The sequence below is a fragment of the Sinocyclocheilus rhinocerous genome, unplaced genomic scaffold (genome assembly GCF_001515625.1).
Source record: "Sinocyclocheilus rhinocerous isolate Xijiao unplaced genomic scaffold, SAMN03320098_v1.1 scaffold4545, whole genome shotgun sequence".
Classification (NCBI taxonomy): Eukaryota; Metazoa; Chordata; class Actinopteri; order Cypriniformes; family Cyprinidae; genus Sinocyclocheilus; species Sinocyclocheilus rhinocerous.
In genome coordinates, this window is record NW_015635030.1 from 163096 (window position 1) to 184809 (window position 21714).

The following is a 21714-nucleotide window of genomic DNA, read 5'->3' on the forward strand; positions in this document are numbered from 1 at the left end:
CTTGCTACGGATGCGAAAACGCAGAAAATCGAACCTGGTCCGAATTTTTTTATGACGGACGAAAGTTTCGGAGGCAGTGTGTAAACGTGATTGACATAACATGAGGTCGTATTTATTTTTTAACGTGGGAAATTTTCGGACTCAGTGTGCAATGACCTTTAGTCTTAGTCCCGGGCTAAAATGTCCTTGTTAGTGTTTATCATATTTAGTCAACCTTGTCCCATTTAGTTTTAGTCGACTAAAAGTCTCAACATTTTAGTCTAGTTTTAGTCCAAGAAAATCTAAAGTATTTTAGTCTAGTTTTAGTCAATGAAAACTTGACATTTTAGCAATAAGATTATTATTAATTAACCATACAGCAGTATTAATTTTGGCAGCCATTTTTAATTTAGTCTTACTCAAATGTACATTTTAGTTATCATATTTAGACAAACCAGTTTTTTTTTTTAGTCATGGGAAAAAAGCTCGTCAATTAACATTTTTCGTCATAGTCTTCATTAATGAAATTAACACTATTTGTACAAAGGGTTGTTTATTATAAAGAAAGGTTCTTTAGATTACTAAAATGTTCCTCACACTAAGAAAAATGCTTCTTTTAAGAACTGTTCACTGAAAGGTTCTTTTGGGAATCCAAAAACCCCCTTTTGGAAGCTTTAAAGGTCCTTGCACACTGAGTCCGAAACTTTCGTATGCGTTTTTCAGTTTTTTTCATATTCGTCATCCTTTCCTATCAAAATGCTTGCTACGGATGCGAAAACGCAGAAAATCGAACCTGGTCCGAATTTTTTTATGACGGACGAAAGTTTCGGAGGCAGTGTGTAAACGTGATTGACACAACGTGAGGTCGTATTTATTTTTCAACGTGCGAACATTTCGGACGAAAAATTCGGACTCAGTGTGCAGAGACCTTAACACTAACAATCCTTTTTTGCCTATGAATATTTTTGGGTGACTGTAACTAGAGTACAAGTAGACTACTTTGGGACGAGCTCTACACTTTCTGTCACATTGGGTCTTACTCGATCTTCTGTTGAGTTGGTTCTCTCTGTAGAGACGATGGACGCGCTCCACCAGCTCCCATTTCTCACAGCAGCCTGAATAGTTGACGAAGTTGCGAGCGAGAATCTCTTTCAGCTGCCGCACCGTCAGGCTCTCGATGTCATCCTCGTGGGACAGGTCCGAGAGGGAGGCACGTGCACGTCTCTGCGTCGCTGGGCTGGCCTGCTCGGGGACAGACGTAGACACGTGGACGGATGGGTTATAGCATTTAACTGCAGTCCACATCGATATTACACAAGACGGCTCGTTTTTAACTCTGCAGATGTTTTCTGAAGTATTTGTCAAACACTAAGCAGACTTATGGGATGATGCTGAATTATTAATGATAATGGATGCTCAGTGAGAATCGAGGGGTTTTAAAGTAACCCAGTCGTCTTCACAGTAGGTGCCACAAACACTCATCGCATGCAGATTTTGTCAGAAGAAAAACACCTCCAGTATGTCGTCATGAGGCTCCAGGTTGAAGAGGGAAACTGATGCAGCATCTGCATGGTCCTGGAGATAAAACACAGAAATCAAGAACTTCTATCAGATTTATTGACTAAAACCTGGTTGAAGTCAGAGTGCGTGTTCAGACACACTGAGCCGGGCTGTGAGTTCAGATTCTACCAGCTCTCCTCTTTAGTGTTTGTATTTATGGAGAAAAAAAATTATATGGATAAAAGCCTATAAATCCAATAAATGTAAATAAAAGTTTACTTACTTGATTTAATATATGAAATATATTTATGAAAATTTCAGAATACAAGCCATATTAAACAACACATTCTACTTTGAAAAACATTGAATATTATAAATATATATACTATAATACATCATATATGTAAAATCGTTCAAAAGTATGGGGTCAGTAAGATCTTTTATTATTTTTGAAAGAAAAATACAGCAAAAAACAGTAATACTGTAAATGTTTTATAATAAAAAACGTTGTTATTTTAATAGATTTCAAAATGTAATTTATTCCTGTGATGCAAAGCTGAATTTTCAGCATCATTACTTCAGTCTTCAGTGTCACATGATCTTTCAGAAATCATCCCAATATGCTGATTTGATGCTCAAGAATATAATATAATACATATAATAAAATAATATAAGCAGCTTACTAAATGTACAGACAACAGGAGTCAATAGATTATAGTGTAGAAATGTAAAAAATTGAGAAGAAATCCTCACTTGATGTATTCAGAAACATGCTACTTTTAAAAAAAGTGAAAACAACGAAGTGCGACTCATGAATCGAGAAAAAAAAAGTCCAATCTCCCAATACGGAAGTAGCTTAAACAATAACAGCAATCAAACAATATGGTCAGATATATTTAATGATATTTACAGGAATTAAATTAGTTTGTTTGATTTGATTCGGCACATTTAACATGCAAAAATGCAATGCGCATGTTAAAAGTAAGCATGTTAAATTATGTGACACAATGCAACAAACATTTACAGTAATGTTATACAGTAAAGTAATGTTTCAATGTCAAAATGCTTTTTTGTAGCGTAATGTCATTTTACATTAGGCATTTGTAAGCTGAATTCCCCAAAATGTGTTTTTAAAATATTGCTCAATTTAGTGGTACAGAAATTATTAAATTATTAAAAATAAATAAATCACGTAAAAAAAGATAACTTCTAACCCAAGATAACTTCTATTATTAAAATTGGTTTTTTATGTAAAATAAAAAAATTAGTGTAAAATAAAATAAATGTAAATAAATGTAAAATAAAAATTATATGTAAAATATATGTATATATAGCAATATTGTGCTATATATACATATATAAATATTGTAAATAAATATATTTACAAAATTTGTTATTAAAATTGCCTCATTATAATAGGTAATACGGTTAATTAATAATAATACATTTAATAATTAATAAAACTTATTGATTATAAATGTTGAATCACACATAGTAAATGAACAAAATATTATCCATCATACTGGACTTATATTAAATTGTAATTTTCCTTTTAAAAATCCTGAAAATTCTTACCATGTTAAAAATGAGTAAAACAAAAATAAATCTTTCATGAAATTCTTTAGAACTAGCATCATGCATTCATACACTTTTAAGTGTCCAAATCCTTTTTTTGGCCCACTTAAAAAGTGACATTCAAAACAAAACAAAACAAAACGCTTGGCACTGTGTACTGCAAATATTCTTGGCTCTTGTGACAAATTGCTTGTGATGTTGTGATTATTTTTATGTTGACTGCTAAATGAATATAAATGCAAATTTATAAATTTAAAAGTAAATGAAAAAATAAAATAAAACAAATATTTCTTTCTCTTCCTTATTTTGAAGTCACTTCGAATAAAAAGTGTCCGCTAAATGAATACATTTAAAAGTAAATAAAAAATAAACAAAGTAAAACGAACACCGAAATGCATGGGAACACATTGCCGACATGAGGTTTTCTTCCGGATAGCGCCTCACCTGATTGGTTGTCCCTGAGCTATCACTGTGACTGAGAGCCTCTCCCTGAGACGCGGCTACAGACAGCGCCGACTGCTGGGAGGAGGATCGTGCCGCGGAGGCGGGCGGCGTGGAGAGAGAGCGCGGAAGTGAGGGCAGACTGTCCGTGTCCGCTTCCGCCTCCTCTTCTTCCTCCTCCTCATCATCCTCCCCCATCTCCAGCTCGGCGCCCAGATGGCAGAGCACCAGGTCCACCAGGTCCTCTTTCTCCCTGCAGGTGTCCGTGCTGATGTTTCGCAGCGTGAGGTACTGCCGCAGGTCTTTAACGCGGAGCCGCATTAACCTGGGCCGCTGGAAGGCCGTGCCCCACAGCAGGTGGCAGGTGGCGCAGCGCCGCAGGTTCTCCTGCAGCACAGAACACAGCGAGCAGAAGCTCTTCTTGCAGTCTGAGCAAACATGCTGCGAAGAGAGAAAGATGATGAATCATTAAACAGCCAACTAACATGTGTGCATTAGACTGGTGATTTAATCACGTCATGCTTTAGTTGTTTTGATTGACACAGATGCTTCCATCTCTAAATCTCTGCGGCATGAACTTAATTTTTCAAGACACTTTCTAACTCTCTGAAGCAGTTGTGGAGTCTCTGTTGGATAGCTTAGTGGTGGTTATCAAATGCCACCATGCTGATGAATGAGCTGTTCAATCAAACCATTGCACTCTAGCTTAATGTCAGTTCTATCCATCACGTCTCTGCATATGTGTGCTGGTGTGAGCGGCTGCAGATGCATCACACTGTCTTGGCATCGGAGCGTCTGCAGACAGGTGTGAAAAAAAATTAAATTAGTTTGTTATTTGATTCGGCACATTTAACATGCAAAAATGCAATGCGCATGTTAAAAGTAAGCATGTTAAATTATGTGACACAATGCAACAAACATTTACAGTAATGTTATACAGTAAAGTAATGTTTCAATGTCAAAATGCTTTTTTGTAGCGTAATGTCATTTTACATTAGGCATTTGTAAGCTGAATTCCCCAAAATGTGTTTTTAAAATATTGCTCAATTTAGTGGTACAGAAATTATTAAATTATTAAAAATAAATAAATCACGTAAAAAAAGATAACTTCTAACCCAAGATAACTTCTATTATTAAAATTTGTTTTTTATGTAAAATAAAAAAATAAGTGTAAAATAAAATAAATGTAAATAAATGTAAAATAAAAATTATATGTAAAATATATGTATATATAGCAATATTGTGCTATATATACATATATAAATATTGTAAATAAATATATTTACAAAATTTGTTATTAAAATTGCCTCATTATAATAGGTAATACGGTTAATTAATAATAATACATTTAATAATTAATAAAACTTATTGATTATAAATGTTGAATCACACATAGTAAATGAACAAAATATTATCCATCATACTGGACTTATATTAAATTGTAATTTTCCTTTTAAAAATCCTGAAAATTCTTACCATGTTAAAAATGAGTAAAACAAAAATAAATCTTTCATGAAATTCTTTAGAACTAGCATCATGCATTCATACACTTTTAAGTGTCCAAATCCTTTTTTTGGCCCACTTAAAAAGTGACATTCAAAACAAAACAAAACAAAACGCTTGGCACTGTGTACTGCAAATATTCTTGGCTCTTGTGACAAATTGCTTGTGATGTTGTGATTATTTTTATGTTGACTGCTAAATGAATATAAATGCAAATTTATAAATTTAAAAGTAAATGAAAAAATAAAATAAAACAAATATTTCTTTCTCTTCCTTATTTTGAAGTCACTTCGAATAAAAAGTGTCCGCTAAATGAATACATTTAAAAGTAAATAAAAAATAAACAAAGTAAAACGAACACCGAAATGCATGGGAACACATTGCCGACATGAGGTTTTCTTCCGGATAGCGCCTCACCTGATTGGTTGTCCCTGAGCTATCACTGTGACTGAGAGCCTCTCCCTGAGACGCGGCTACAGACAGCGCCGACTGCTGGGAGGAGGATCGTGCCGCGGAGGCGGGCGGCGTGGAGAGAGAGCGCGGAAGTGAGGGCAGACTGTCCGTGTCCGCTTCCGCCTCCTCTTCTTCCTCCTCCTCATCATCCTCCCCCATCTCCAGCTCGGCGCCCAGATGGCAGAGCACCAGGTCCACCAGGTCCTCTTTCTCCCTGCAGGTGTCCGTGCTGATGTTTCGCAGCGTGAGGTACTGCCGCAGGTCTTTAACGCGGAGCCGCATTAACCTGGGCCGCTGGAAGGCCGTGCCCCACAGCAGGTGGCAGGTGGCGCAGCGCCGCAGGTTCTCCTGCAGCACAGAACACAGCGAGCAGAAGCTCTTCTTGCAGTCTGAGCAAACATGCTGCGAAGAGAGAAAGATGATGAATCATTAAACAGCCAACTAACATGTGTGCATTAGACTGGTGATTTAATCACGTCATGCTTTAGTTGTTTTGATTGACACAGATGCTTCCATCTCTAAATCTCTGCGGCATGAACTTAATTTTTCAAGACACTTTCTAACTCTCTGAAGCAGTTGTGGAGTCTCTGTTGGATAGCTTAGTGGTGGTTATCAAATGCCACCATGCTGATGAATGAGCTGTTCAATCAAACCATTGCACTCTAGCTTAATGTCAGTTCTATCCATCACGTCTCTGCATATGTGTGCTGGTGTGAGCGGCTGCAGATGCATCACACTGTCTTGGCATCGGAGCGTCTGCAGACAGGTGTGAAAGGGCTGATATGATTTCAAAACACTCTTGCTTTGTGGTAAAGTTAACGCTCTGATCTTTCATCACTTCTGTCTTTTGCCAGGAAATGAGGAATGCCAGACTGAAGTGGCAAATCAGTGTTTCCTCCACCTCTAGTCACGAGCAATACTGTGCTATATATACATATATATATATATATATATAAGATTATTTATTGTTTTTGAGAGAAGTCTCTTATGCTCACCAAGGCTGCATTTATTTGATCAAAATATAGTAAAAACTTCAATAATATTTCTATTTAAAATCACATGATCCTTCAGAAATCATTCTAATATGCTGATTTGCTGCTCAAGAAACATTAACATTTACAGTAATGTTATACAGTAAAGTAATGTTTCAATGTCAAAATGCTTTTTTGTAGCGTAATGTCATTTTACATTAGGCATTTGTAAGCTGAATTCCCCAAAATGTGTTTTTAAAATATTGCTCAATTTAGTGGTACAGAAATTATTAAATTATTAAAAATAAATAAATCACGTAAAAAAAGATAACTTCTAACCCAAGATAACTTCTATTATTAAAATTGGTTTTTTATGTAAAATAAAAAAATTAGTGTAAAATAAAATAAATGTAAATAAATGTAAAATAAAAATTATATGTAAAATATATGTATATATAGCAATATTGTGCTATATATACATATATAAATATTGTAAATAAATATATTTACAAAATTTGTTATTAAAATTGCCTCATTATAATAGGTAATACGTTTAATTAATAATAATACATTTAATAATTAATAAAACTTATTGATTATAAATGTTGAATCACACATAGTAAATGAACAAAATATTATCCATCATACTGGACTTATATTAAATTGTAATTTTCCTTTTAAAAATCCTGAAAATTCTTACCATGTTAAAAATGAGTAAAACAAAAATAAATCTTTCATGAAATTCTTTAGAACTAGCATCATGCATTCATACACTTTTAAGTGTCCAAATCCTTTTTTTGGCCCACTTAAAAAGTGACATTCAAAACAAAACAAAACAAAACGCTTGGCACTGTGTACTGCAAATATTCTTGGCTCTTGTGACAAATTGCTTGTGATGTTGTGATTATTTTTATGTTGACTGCTAAATGAATATAAATGCAAATTTATAAATTTAAAAGTAAATGAAAAAATAAAATAAAACAAATATTTCTTTCTCTTCCTTATTTTGAAGTCACTTCGAATAAAAAGTGTCCGCTAAATGAATACATTTAAAAGTAAATAAAAAATAAACAAAGTAAAACGAACACCGAAATGCATGGGAACACATTGCCGACATGAGGTTTTCTTCCGGATAGCGCCTCACCTGATTGGTTGTCCCTGAGCTATCACTGTGACTGAGAGCCTCTCCCTGAGACGCGGCTACAGACAGCGCCGACTGCTGGGAGGAGGATCGTGCCGCGGAGGCGGGCGGCGTGGAGAGAGAGCGCGGAAGTGAGGGCAGACTGTCCGTGTCCGCTTCCGCCTCCTCTTCTTCCTCCTCCTCATCATCCTCCCCCATCTCCAGCTCGGCACCCAGATGGCAGAGCACCAGGTCCACCAGGTCCTCTTTCTCCCTGCAGGTGTCCGTGCTGATGTTTCGCAGCGTGAGGTACTGCCGCAGGTCTTTAACGCGGAGCCGCATTAACCTGGGCCGCTGGAAGGCCGTGCCCCACAGCAGGTGGCAGGTGGCGCAGCGCCGCAGGTTCTCCTGCAGCACAGAACACAGCGAGCAGAAGCTCTTCTTGCAGTCTGAGCAAACATGCTGCGAAGAGAGAAAGATGATGAATCATTAAACAGCCAACTAACATGTGTGCATTAGACTGGTGATTTAATCACGTCATGCTTTAGTTGTTTTGATTGACACAGATGCTTCCATCTCTAAATCTCTGCGGCATGAACTTAATTTTTCAAGACACTTTCTAACTCTCTGAAGCAGTTGTGGAGTCTCTGTTGGATAGCTTAGTGGTGGTTATCAAATGCCACCATGCTGATGAATGAGCTGTTCAATCAAACCATTGCACTCTAGCTTAATGTCAGTTCTATCCATCACGTCTCTGCATATGTGTGCTGGTGTGAGCGGCTGCAGATGCATCACACTGTCTTGGCATCGGAGCGTCTGCAGACAGGTGTGAAAGGGCTGATATGATTTCAAAACACTCTTGCTTTGTGGTAAAGTTAACGCTCTGATCTTTCATCACTTCTGTCTTTTGCCAGGAAATGAGGAATGCCAGACTGAAGTGGCAAATCAGTGTTTCCTCCACCTCTAGTCACGAGCAATACTGTGCTATATATACATATATATATATATATATATAAGATTATTTATTGTTTTTGAGAGAAGTCTCTTATGCTCACCAAGGCTGCATTTATTTGATCAAAATATAGTAAAAACTTCAATAATATTTCTATTTAAAATCACATGATCCTTCAGAAATCATTCTAATATGCTGATTTGCTGCTCAAGAAACATTTATTATTATTATCAGTGTTGAAAACGGTTGTCATTTATGTCATCTGTCTACTTTCACTATCAGAAAAAAAATAAAAACCTACTCCACAAACCCCAGGCGTCCTACCTTTCGTCTGAACACAGAGAAGGCCAGTCCGCAGGCTTTGCACGCCAGGCCTGCGCTCCCTGAGGTGCTGCTGCTGGGTGGGTAGGTGGAGTAACCAGCGCTGGGGGCAAAGCGGAACGGCCCGGCTCCGGCTCCAAAGCCTGGCTGCTGAGTGCGGACCGCTCCTGTGCCCATCACCTCGTTCAGCAGCCCGCAACATGACGCCCACATGGAGGAGGCCCCCGCCTAGAAAAGAAAGATATGTTAAAGATAAGTTCAGATATAGGGCTGGGTATTGAGATAAATTTCACAATTCGAGTTCGATTCATTTGGATATACACCAGGTAGAGTACATGTACATTTTTCTCAAGGAAAAAATATCTCCAAAAACTGTATTTATTGTTCGAATTTCGTAATAAAAATGACAGTTTGAAAGATGAGAATTTGTTTCATAGCAAAAGTAATAAAGCACAAAGCTTATTGCAATTTAGTGACGCTTCAAATAGGCCTGTCGCAATAATCAATATATCAACTTATCGCGCAATATATGTACATGACCTCAATAATTTTTGGTGATGCAATATATCGCCCATTATATTTACTTAAAAATGAATGCAGGGGCGGATTTAGTGATTTGGGGGCCCCAGGCAAAATACAGGAATGGGGCCCTATACAATTTCACACATTTACAATCTTGAGGTTCCTTTCACTGTTGCTCGCTGCTGCACGACCGTGTCCCATAGTTGTGTCTAATCTTTTAGATTTTTCATGTACATGTTATAAATAAAGGATTTCTTTAATGTTGTAAATCCCTTGTTCACATTTAAACAGGTTATAATAGTATTAGAGTAGGTTGGACCCTAGGTGGTGCGTTGGGGTCATTTTCACTATGCAATTGTCTACACAATGAAAGGCTGTCTAATTCTAAACTTTAAAATATACATTTATTTTGATTTATTTTAATTATTTTTAATTTCTGGATTCAGTTATTTATTTATTTTTTTTAGTTTAAATTTTTCTGGATGATTATATAAAATTTTAACAAAAAACATGTCTATCTCGCATATAAAAAGCATTTTAGGGTGCCCTTGGCTTTTGGGGGCACAAGGCAGTCGCCTACCTTTGCCTAATGGTTAAGTACGCCTCTGAATGAATGTCACCATGTTTTGTACATTCCACTTGCGCGGCTGTGTCTTTTGCAGCTTCTCGTACATAACGTGGTGTCATGAGGTGCTAGTTCAAATTGAAAAAATGCTTCTACAAAAGTTTCATCTGCAGATACGGCCTTGTTTAGAGATCTGTGCCTTTGTGCATGCGGACATCTGACTGCTAAGTAGTGATTGTGTTTTTCAGCAATAGTGTGCACCCTTAATTTACAGAGAAAAGAAGGTCAGGGAAAAATCTGTAGATGGAAAAATCTCCATACAAGTTCTTTGTGCATTTTTCTCTTTTTTTTGTACTTGTTACTTTATAATGTACAAATAATGTTTGGTAAAGTTTTGCTCCCGCATAATCGAGTAAAGAGTAAACTATATCGATTATATATAGAGTAAACTATATAATCGATATTGTCAACCTAGCCGACACGTAACATTCCAAAAACTTTTGCTTTTATATATACTGTATATATATATATATATATATATATAAATTAAGTTATATAAATGTTTATAGAATGTTAAAATAATGTTTAAGGAATGTTCTTATAACTTCATTAATATTTGATATACGTTCTCATAACATTATCAAAACATTCTTATGATGTTATTTGTACTTGAACATTCTAAGAAATGTTTTTATAATGTTATAACGACAACCAGAAAAAATAACGATCTTAGAATATTAAAACAAACATTCAAAAAACGTTATATTTTGGGTGAAAATAAAGTTGGTAGCATGTTGTAAGAAACGTTTTTGTAACATTTAAATAACGTTCTAATCACAACACGAAAACAACATTTCAACGTTTTAGAAACATTTCAAAACTATGTTCCCACAACGTTTTTATAACCTAAATTTGTTCCCTGGGTATTCAGATATGGAGCGTGTTATGATAAAGCATAGGCAAAAACTATCCTGTACTTTACCCAGAGGGCAGATTTGTTTGATGAAATCAGGCACATATGCTTTACTGAGCTTCACATTATGTAACTTGTACATCATAAACAACTGAATGCACTCAACTTCAGCACTCATAAACTCTGCTAATGATCAACAAAAATGAATCAATGCTCTGCAGGCCTTAAGTGAATCCTCAAGGAACATGATACAGTGTAAATGGCTGTTAGGGCAAGACAAGGCCCGACTAATTCTTAGCGCGCATTTGGAGCATTAAAGCAGTGTCAGTACAGCAAAACAGCCATGAGAGCTAAACAGCCGAGATTAATGGACGTTTCTCAGGTTTCAGCCAAATGCATACCAAACAATGCTTTCATAAGAATCATAAAACGCAGACATTACCAGGCCTATTCTTACTCTCCAATGGTCTGGGCTTTCTAAGAGCTTTCATTTACTTAAGGTGTAAATTTAGAAGATGTTGGTTAAGTCAGTAAGCTTTCACTCTGCTGGATGTTTCATAATTCCGCTGTCATACTATAGCCATGAACTTCCCACCTAGAGAAAATCATGATCCGACTCAATGTAAAGAAACCAGAGTTATATTTATTGTTATGTGTTGTTTATCTGAAATAGATTGTAATATAATAACAATTAGGGGTGTGCAATATTGACAAAAAATGATATCTTGATATTTTCTGGGATTTTATCGATAATGATAATTAGACAATGTTTTGCTGAGTGTGTTATTGTGCTGGTACCTTAAGGACTGCTGTGGACTCCTAAAGATTTTGATATTCTTCATTTTCTGTGTGGTGGCCAGATCACAGCAGTGACATCTTTTACAATAAGTTTAAATATATTTTTACCTTTTATGGGCATTTTTACCGTAAAGCCATTTTTTCTAAAAGTATGCATCATATTTTGAGTCAAATTTTTACATTTAATCAGTCAATTAGAATAAAAAGACATTTGGGCTGTTATCACATAAGTATCAACAAAATTGATCTTTGCAATACAGAGGAAACACAGAAGCTGCATCTGAAGTGGCATTTAGATGCATTTACACACTGTTTAATGCAGCCAAAGACTATAGATATATCATTGAACATCTTAAACTCACAATGAAACGTGAGCAGACAAAGCAGTATATTCGAGTGAAACGGTTTATTGAAAAAGAAAAGATGTATTGCACGACTTGGTTCAATCCAATGGTTGTTGATTGGATGGAGGCAGCAGATCTGAATGCAAGCTTGAGGTCGATTGTAAAAAGACGCAATGTAGCGAACTAAATGATTGGAGAAGTCAGACATACATCACCAGAGAAAAGTCTGTCACTTCACCAGAAGACTGAGTTACAATATTTAGATTAGGAATTGCAAGGCAAATGTAAAAAAAAAAGAAGAAGAAGTGAATTTCCATTTCATGCCAACTCTAAACCAGCCTAAGCTTGTTTTCTGGTCTTAGTTCGTCTCCCAGTCTGGTCCATTCAGAGGGTTTTTGGGCACTTTTCAATCAGTCGGTCTAGGAGACCAGGTTAAACCAGCAACTATACCAGGTTTAAGTCTTAAAGGGTTAGTTCACCCAAAAATGAAAATTTTGTCATTAATTACTCACCCTCGTGTTGTTCGAAACCCGTAAGACCTTCGTTCATCTTCAGAACACAATTTAATATATTTTTGATGAAATCTGAGGGCTCTCTGACCCTCCCATAGACAGCAAGGTAACTATCACGTTCAAGGTCCAGAAAAGTACCAAGATGATCAACAAAGTAGTGCGTGTGACATCAGTGGTTCAACTGTAAAGTTACGAAGCTACGAGAATACAGTACCCTGACGTGAGTGTGTGGCGGCGCTGACCCAGATCCGGCGTGATGACGTCATTACGCCGGATCTGTGTCAGCGCTGGCACACGCTCGCGTCAGGGTACTGTTGTGAACACGCGTCCAAATATAAAAATAAAGTCGTTATTTTTGTTTTCTTTGCGCAAAAAAGTATTCTCGTAGCTTCGTAACTTTACAGTTGAACCACTGATGTCACACGGACTACTTTGTCGATCATCTTGGTACTTTTCTGGACCTGGAACGTGGTAGTTACCTTGCTGTCTATGGGAGGGTCAGAGAGCCCTCAGATTTCATCAAAAATATCTTAAATTGTGTTCCCAAGATGAACTCTTACGGGTTTGGAGCAACAAGAGGGTGATTAATAAATTAATGACATAATTTTAATTTTTGGGTGAACTAACCCTTTAAACAAAACAACTTGTGGTATCAATCAGAGAGGCACAAAATCACTTTCCAGGACATTTTGGTTCACTGTTGCTTGCTGGTGGAATGACTTTCCCAACCATACCCAGAACGCCGAATCCTTGACAATATTCAAGATCAGCTGAAAATGTATCTCTTCCATCAGCACTTAACTGCATTCTATTGAAAACAAATCCTCTATGCTTGAATTTTTCTTTTATTCCTCCCTGTTCTAGCTTGTACTATTCTGCACCATGTCTAAAACGTTGTATTACAAGCACTTCTTGTGTTTATTTGCCTCTTTATGATGAATTACTTGTTGTATTCCTCATTTGTAAGTCACTTTGGAAGTGCCTGCTAAATGAATAAATGTACATGTAAAACTCTGAGCATCTTTCATTAATTTAACGCCACTAGCCTGGCAAACCTTGGCAAATCTAGTGATTTTTACTTCTTCTCTGAAGCACTCGCTGTATCAAACTGGCACCTTGTCTTCAGTTGTGTAAAGTCAGCAAACCAGATTCGTGCTTGGTCACTGAACGGACAGTAAAGCTCAACAACATGCATAAGATCTTAAAACAAACCTAAAAACTGTCTGCAGGCAACAACAATCATTGTTTCTTTAATCAATAAACCCTCATACATACCTACAAACGCACACAGACATCAGGCTACACAGCTGACCAGCGGCTTTCATTAGCGCCTGTGACCCAACATGGCGTGATGTCTCAGAATAACACTCCGGAGGTGGGGGGAGGTCAGTGATGGAAGAATGCATCTTCTGTTTAAGAGCAGGACAATCGATGAGCTGAAATGAGCATACATGCATCCTATGGTGCAGAGCGACAGAGAGAGATGGGCTGAGCGGATCAAATCTGTTGTTGCTTTTACACGCAGTGCAGAGCAGGTTAAGCCAGGCGGAGCTCTACGTTTGCCCCGTGGCTTTGTTGTTTATACACTTCCATAATGAAGGCCAACACTGCTGTATGTAGCATCTTTCTGTATGTATGGTCACATAACAATTAGATATTAGATATAATCTAATTATATAATTAGATATAATATAAAATAAAAAACTTAAAATATAACATTAAATAAATATAATACTTAAGTTGCATTTATTGGATAAAAAATATAGTAGTGATATTAGTAATATTGTGAAATATTATTGCAATTCAAAATAACTGCTTTCTATTTTAATATATTTTAAAATAAAATTTATTCCTGTGATGCAAAGCTGTATTTTCAGCATAACTACTTCCATCTTCAGAGTCACATGATTCTTCAGAAATCATTCTAATATGCTGATCTGCTGTTTAAGAAACATTTTTATTATTATATTATTAACATTGAAAACAGTTGTGCTGCTTAATATTTTTGTGGAAATTGTGATAAAAATTTTTTCAGGATTTTCAGGATAACATTATAAATGTCTTCACTGTTACTTTTAATCAATTTAATGTGTCTTTGCTGAATAAAAGTGTTAATTTAAAAAAAAAAAATGTACGGAATGTAAACATTTGAACAGTAGTGTACATATAGACGCAAAACAAATTACCGTAGTTATCACAGTTTCTATCAGAACTGTAGTAACTTGGTATTAGCCATCACTATAATTATAAGAAACAAACATATTTATTATATAATAAGCATACCAAATGAAGTTGTATCATCAGTCTCTAACTAAACCAGTTGAACAACCACAATCCCTCATGCTGAAATCTGTGCTGGCAGGTCACTCATATTTCATGTGTTCTCAGATTCTAAATAATGGTGATTGTTCATGAAGTGCAGGCTGGGTTTGAGTGGAGGCCCTCTGGCAGTGCGCTCAGTATTTGAACAGTATGGCAGTTAGCGTGATCTCCGTGTTGCGTAACATAAGGTCAGGGCATGAAGCCGCTGCTCGTGCTTCAGTCTGGCAGAGAGCCGGTGCCACAGCTTCCCTCTGTCACTTCAATTAGAGCCCTGGGAGATCAGCGAGGCAGCCACGTCTAGGGTTGGGAATCGAAAATCGATTCCGATTCCAGAATCGGATACTTAAGGTCAGGAATCGGATACTTGCTGTCAAATTAAAATTTCGATTCCGCCTATTGATTCCTATGCGCTTTTTTTTCTTCATCTGTGAGGACCGGACCTAGCGATCTGCCAGGACCTTGCTCGCTAATCTAAGTGCTCCAAAGTTTGGCTACATTTGCGATCAGAAGCCAAAAAAGCTAAGTATAATATCTGTGATAACTAAACATGTTGCAAGTGAGGCGTCACCACCAACACGACAAAGCACTTTAATTTAAAAGATCGTTAAAGATCGCGAACACGATTCAAACACCAACGTGATTCTATTCCTAAACCACAATGATTCACAATCACACAGCTTCACAGTCTTTTCAGCCACACAGTATCATTATTTCTGTTACAAACATTCAAATCATCAAAGTACTGGGATAAAAGTTTATAGTTCAGATATAAACTGTGTGTACGATGTGTATGTCTGAAGGTCTGGCTACGCAAGACTATGTGTATGGTAGTGATTAAAATAGAGTAAGTCACTTTTGAAAGTAATTTGACACTTCAAATGAAGATTTATCGATTACATTGTTATGCCAGTAGGTGGCGAAAAGGGGCTGTTAAAATGTATTTGTCTTTGAATCATACAAGAGATTCGTTCAAGAACGCCGATTCATCCATTTGTTCAAGAGCGCTGATTCATCCAGTAATGAAACAAGTACATCTTGAGTGAGTCATTTAATCATTAATTCATAAATTACATGTGATTTTGTTTAGTTGTCTAATGTTTTTTCTTCAGAATCATGAGAGAACCACAACTTCCATTGGGGTAAAAAACAAAAAAACTAACAAAACAAACCTCAATTTATCCAGAATCATGCAGTTCTATTTTGCACACAAACAGCTCTTAAAGAGTCCAGTTTTATGTAGCCTGTTGATGTTTGTTCATGGTATTCAGCTCCAATAAATGGTTGGCAAAAAAGAGACACAGGATAAATGTTTGATATTATTTAATCACACTGGAATCGAAACTGGGAATCGAAAAGAATCGGAATCGATAAGCAGAATCAGAATCGGAATTGATAAAATTCAAACGATACCCAACCCTAGCCACGTCCATCACAAAACCACTTAGAGAAACACCACATCTCTCTTCTTAGCATTTTTTGTGTATTTATGCATTTGTTAGTTACCAGGCTCATTATAGTTGAGCCATAACTAAAACTAAAACCATAAAAAAAATTCATTACTTAAAATTAAAAAGTGTTTACATTTCTTTTCAAAACCTTAAAAATATTGTTAATTTTTTTAAAACTTCACTTAGTATGAAGCCTGTATGTGTAACAAAATATGAAGTAATGTGTTATTTTTAAACTTTGTAATGCATTTTAAATTGAAATATTATAACGTATTATAATTCTGGTTACAATTATCCCTATTATATTTTGCAAGAATTATTAAATGCAAAATATAAATTAAATGAAAAATACTGAATAAAACAACAGGAATATAATAATAACTCCAAATGATGTATTTTGAGATTACAGTTACACATAATTGATTACAAATTACAAATAAATTAACATACAATTATAATATAATATGATGGATGAATTATTAAATAAAAATGTGTTCATTTAAAAGAAAAAAAATTAAATAAAGAGTAAATGAAATCAATAAATAAAAGAAAAAACAATGATATAATATTAATTCCACTACTACTGATGTCAGAATAGTGCAATAAACAACTAGTAGATATGATGCATTATCACTTTCATCAGCCATGCTGAATTTGTTGTCATAAATCAAAAACACAATGAAATATAAAGCAGTCATGTAGAATAAGAATTATGGATAAGGTCAAAAGAAGTCACCCATTGTGAATGGCTTTTAAAGATTCAACATCATGCATCAGAGAACATCAGGGTTATTTACGAGAATATGCAACTGATTATTTTTTAAGTTGTATGTGCATTAAGAATATCTTCGTAATGCTTTATATAAAGGCTTCAAAGACGAAATTACAGAAACAACTGACCAAATAGAAAGAAAAAGCATCACATTCACGTTCCAGAGTGTTTGTTTATATAAGTGCACAAATGCACATGTCGTCTGGCTTGCAAAAGCAGCACCAGCGCTGGTAGTTTCTGACAGGTTGACAGTCTCCTGCTTTTAGAGGTCTGATTCCTGATGACCTATTCTCTCACGTCAGACCAAGAGCGCTTGGAGAGCTCCATGTCCTTCAAGGAAGACAGAGTGTTACAGTTCCCCTAAGTCACGATTCGCTGCACTGGGACTCATTTGAAAGCGAATCTTAGGGTAAATGCTTCTTTTTAAATGATGAGCACACTTGACTCCAGAGAACTGAATTCAGACTAACCGCTCACGGTATAATACATGTAGAAACTTATAACTGAATTAAAGGGTTAGTTCAGTCAAAAATGAAAATTAGGCTGCGTTTCACTCACCCCCGATGCATCCTAGGTGTATATGACTTTCTTCTTTCAGACGAATCCAGTCGGAGTTATATAAAAAATTGTCTTTGATCTTTCAAGCTCTAAGCCGTGTGAGACACTTTTTTTTGTGGAAGGGTGCTTTTTATTTCACGTCATTTGAACCGAAGGAATGCAACACCCGCTGAGTACAACGATAGAGCTTGAAAGATCAAAGACAATTTTTAATATAGCTCCGACTGGATTCGTCTGAAAGAAGAAAGTCATATACACCTAGGATGACTTGAGGGTGAGTAATTTATGGGCTAATTTTCATTTTTGGGTGAACTAACCCTTTAAGCACTGGGAATAAGACAACTCGACAAGGTACGTTCCACTTGAGCCTGAGGTTTCTTAAAACAATGAATCAGCACTTCTGATTCACAATGAAATGATGGAAAAGCAAATTCTCTGTCTCTCCTCACACTTGCAGCGACGGGCTCTGTAAAGCTCAGAAAGAACTAAGTAGTGTAGAAATCCTTCAGAAAAGCATGATTTCTAATGACTTCTGACTAATGAGCATTCACATGAGAGAGCATAACTAATTACACCAGCAGATATGGGCAGCTTTGAACATGTTGGTTTTAGAAATGTTTTTTGAAGCTAACAAAAATGTTCTAAAAACGCTTTCCTAACATTCCCATTAAGTCATGAAAATGTTATTTCTGAATGTTCTTCAGTACATTTAAAATGTTCTTTTTTTGTGTGTTTTAAAAATGTTTTTCTTGGTTATGTGACGAGAAACCATTAAGAGAATATTCAGTTTTATCATTTTGCAAAAATTATGTCTACTTTTGTTACTTTTATATTAATATTAATGTTACATTTGAATGTTCTCTGAACAATCCGAAACAATTAGTAATAGTAACCTTAGACTAAAATGTCCAACTAAAATATTGAAGAAAAACGTTCCATGAACAATGTATAAATAACGTTTTTTTTTGTTTTTTTGCTAATGTTTTGATAACATTAAGACCAAATAACATTCTATTACCGTTACTGGAAGAACATTTGTTCATAACTTTGCCTGTTAGCTGTGAATAGTAGCTGTGAAAATCAAGCCATAAAAATGATCCATATTACACTAAATATAGTATAAAAGTCTGTTTTATAGTTCTGTAATGGTGTTTTTGTTCTTTTTTTTGGAGCTCAACAGAGCATATTGACTGTCCAAAAATTTACTTTTCATGGTTCAACAGCATGAGTGTAAATAATGACAAAATGTTCATTTTTGGATGAACTATTCCTTTAAAGAAGTGTAAGAACTTAGCTGGGATCTAATAAGACATCTTTAACAAATCTTTCTTTTTTATTAAATGTACATTTAAAAAAAAATCTTCATAACCATCAGTATTTTTATTTTTTTTTAGCTCGTTTTATTACAGAATGACTGGCATTTCCAATAATGATCATCTGGTGGAGATATGCCATCCGATTTCCCCCGCTTTTTAATATTAAACAGATGAAAGCAGATTATCTCCATCTGAAACTTTTCCAGACTTGCGTTCATCTCCTTGTCCAGATATTTCAATAATGATTTCAGCTATAGTGCTGCCCAGATATCAAATACTTTTTGGCAAAATAACCCAGAATATGAATGAACAGAACCAACATCATAGCTTGCTGTGAGTACTGTAATATCAAAGTTCCAAAATACCTCCAGAAACAATCCCTAATTTAGATAACTGAATAATTCACATAAAAACCCAGATGCTTCCGTCTTATGTCTGATTCGAAAAGCTTTTCTACTCAGATTAAACAAAGCACTGCCACAGAAGAGTGGTTATTCTCAGAAAAAGCTTTCTTTCAGAAGATTGTTCGTCCTTTTGCTTCCCGGGGAGGATCTGTGCTTTATAACACAGTGTCATTACATAAACCAGAGGGAGAAACAAAGCCAGACAGTGGAGCTCTTATGAATGAGAGGAATTATTCATAAACCTGAATTATCTGACACGTGATTAACCCTCTAATTATACCCACTCACGCTTTCCTTCATGGCTGCTCCCTGAAGAAGTGAGGTCAACGCTAAGTTAAAGGTGCTGTATGTAAGTTTTTGACTCTACTAAAGCATAAAAATACCATAATATGTTTGCAGATATTTAAGAAACAAAATAAGTTAACATACTTGTTTATCTGAAAAACAATGCTACAGTCAGTTATTCTCCTTTGAAAAATCAAATGACCCCTTTAAAAAACTGCTTCAAATTGAATGAAAATGAGAGTGTATTTGAACGAATTATGTGGTAAACTTAAGCTGATTGCTGACAAAAATCTCATTGCCATCATCTGATCATTTCTCGCCTTCAAGTAAATCGCATTATATCAGCAAATTTCCACAATTAACTAAAAAATATTTTAAATACCACCATGACTGCTGCCATCACAATCAAACAAACCTTCTCTAATCATCATAATCCACTATTCTCACATCATATTTATCCTGTCATAATTCAACTGTGACGTTTTAGACAGGAAATCACCTCTGCTCCTTGTGACTGAGCAACTTTTCATAACAGCTCATATAACACCTAGGCCAATCACAACGATCATAATCACATGCACAATTATTTTCACAATCTTCCCTCCTTGTTCCTGCCACTATTTTTGAGGTTTTAATGAGAGGAATCACCTCTGGCTGAGCAAATTTGAGATTTATAACAACTCGGTCATTTTCATTTTCACACTTAACATTCCACTATTAAGACATCATATCGTTCAGTTGTGATGTTTTAGTGTTAGAATGATGTTTTAATGTCCATTCATATCAGCCTAGCCAATCATAACATTTTCATCACTATTGTGATGTCATAATCACTACGTGATAATTAAAATGAGACATTTGAACCATTACTGTCTGGACTGCTGGTCCAGTTATAACAGCTCCGCCAGATATCACAATCATTTTCACTATTGTGATGTCATAATCACTATGCCATATTTTGAAATGTGACATATTATTAGGGAAATCACTTCCATTCCCTCATGACTGTCTGAGCTGAAAGTGCATTCATAAGATTCTAGCAATCATCAAAATCAGAATCACGCTCATTTTCATAACTACTCTGACATCATAATCACTATACACACAATTAAACTGAAACGTGTGTAGGAGAATCTATCTGAATTTAAGATGACCCTGACTGTTTTCACAATCACAATCAATTCTGACGTCATAATCACTGTGTTATAATTTATTTGTGACATTATAGTTGAGGAAATTACTTCTGTCCCTCATGACTGTCTGGAGCTGCTTGTCCATTCATATCAGCTCATCCAGTGACTGCTGGCATAGACTATCCTCCAATCTCATTAGAGAAGTGCTGCGATAAACTGGGTTATGATGAGCACTGCTTGCTTGTACACTCTGTTCCAAGCGTCCACTGGACAAACCAAGCTGCACCTGTCCTGATATCTGCTGACACCGGTAGTAGCGAATCTCCTGCTAAACGATAATAAATACAATGCAGCTGTCACCCAAGCAAACACTCTTAATGCAAGAGCATGCAAAAGAATGAAGAACGCACGCATTACTATTTGCAGACGTCATTTGACGCATCCAAACTGATGCAACTCTTAAGAAGTCAGGCTGTTGTAAAAAAAAAAAAAAAAAAGTCAGGCTGTTGTCATATTAAACGTCAAACAGCCTCCGCAAAATATTTTGTTGTTTCCACGCAGATGACAAATCTCGCCGACATATCAATAAAAATCTGACATCTATTTCTTTTTACATACCTTCATTGCAACTCCCGTCCGCGAATACTGTCGAATACTAAAGTGATTTTCATCGCAAGGACGCTCAGGAACACTCCATTACGTCTTCCCTTTCTATCATCCTTGTGTATGTGTAGAAAAGAGCATAACGTAATGGCAAAGCGCGGATCAGCCAATCCTGAAATAGCAAGACCCGCTGGTATGTATAGCAGCCAATCGGCGTAGCTCTCGCCGGCGAGTGGGCGTGTCTTAGCGACACGCGTGTGAGCAGGCTTTGGTTTGATGCAGCGACACTGTAGCGTGACCCTTAACTGTTTCTCAACATATTTGCAAACAGATTATGTGTAAAACGCTGATAATTATGTCCAGCTCTAATTTGCATTTCCCTAAGCGTGATAATTAAATCTCCA

At 36.0% G+C, this 21714-nt stretch overlaps 1 protein-coding gene across 3 annotated transcripts in view; it reads right to left on the reverse strand.

Moving 5' to 3' along the window:
• The window catches only part of LOC107746204 (E3 ubiquitin-protein ligase RNF34-like), a 30991-nt gene extending 9549 nt beyond the window's left edge, over positions 1-21442 (reverse strand). For all 3 annotated transcript variants that reach the window (XM_016560322.1, XM_016560324.1, XM_016560321.1), the window contains exons 1-5: positions 21326-21442; positions 8819-9043; positions 7567-8004; positions 1492-1554; positions 1020-1221 (exon numbers count right to left, since the gene is read on the reverse strand). In XM_016560322.1, the coding sequence (XP_016415808.1) occupies positions 1020-1221; positions 1492-1554; positions 7567-8004; positions 8819-9043; positions 21326-21331 (934 nt within the window). In that variant the 5' untranslated portion in view covers positions 21332-21442. The remainder of the gene's footprint in view (positions 1-1019; positions 1222-1491; positions 1555-7566; positions 8005-8818; positions 9044-21325) is intronic.
• Between the last annotated feature and the right edge of the window lie 272 nt (positions 21443-21714).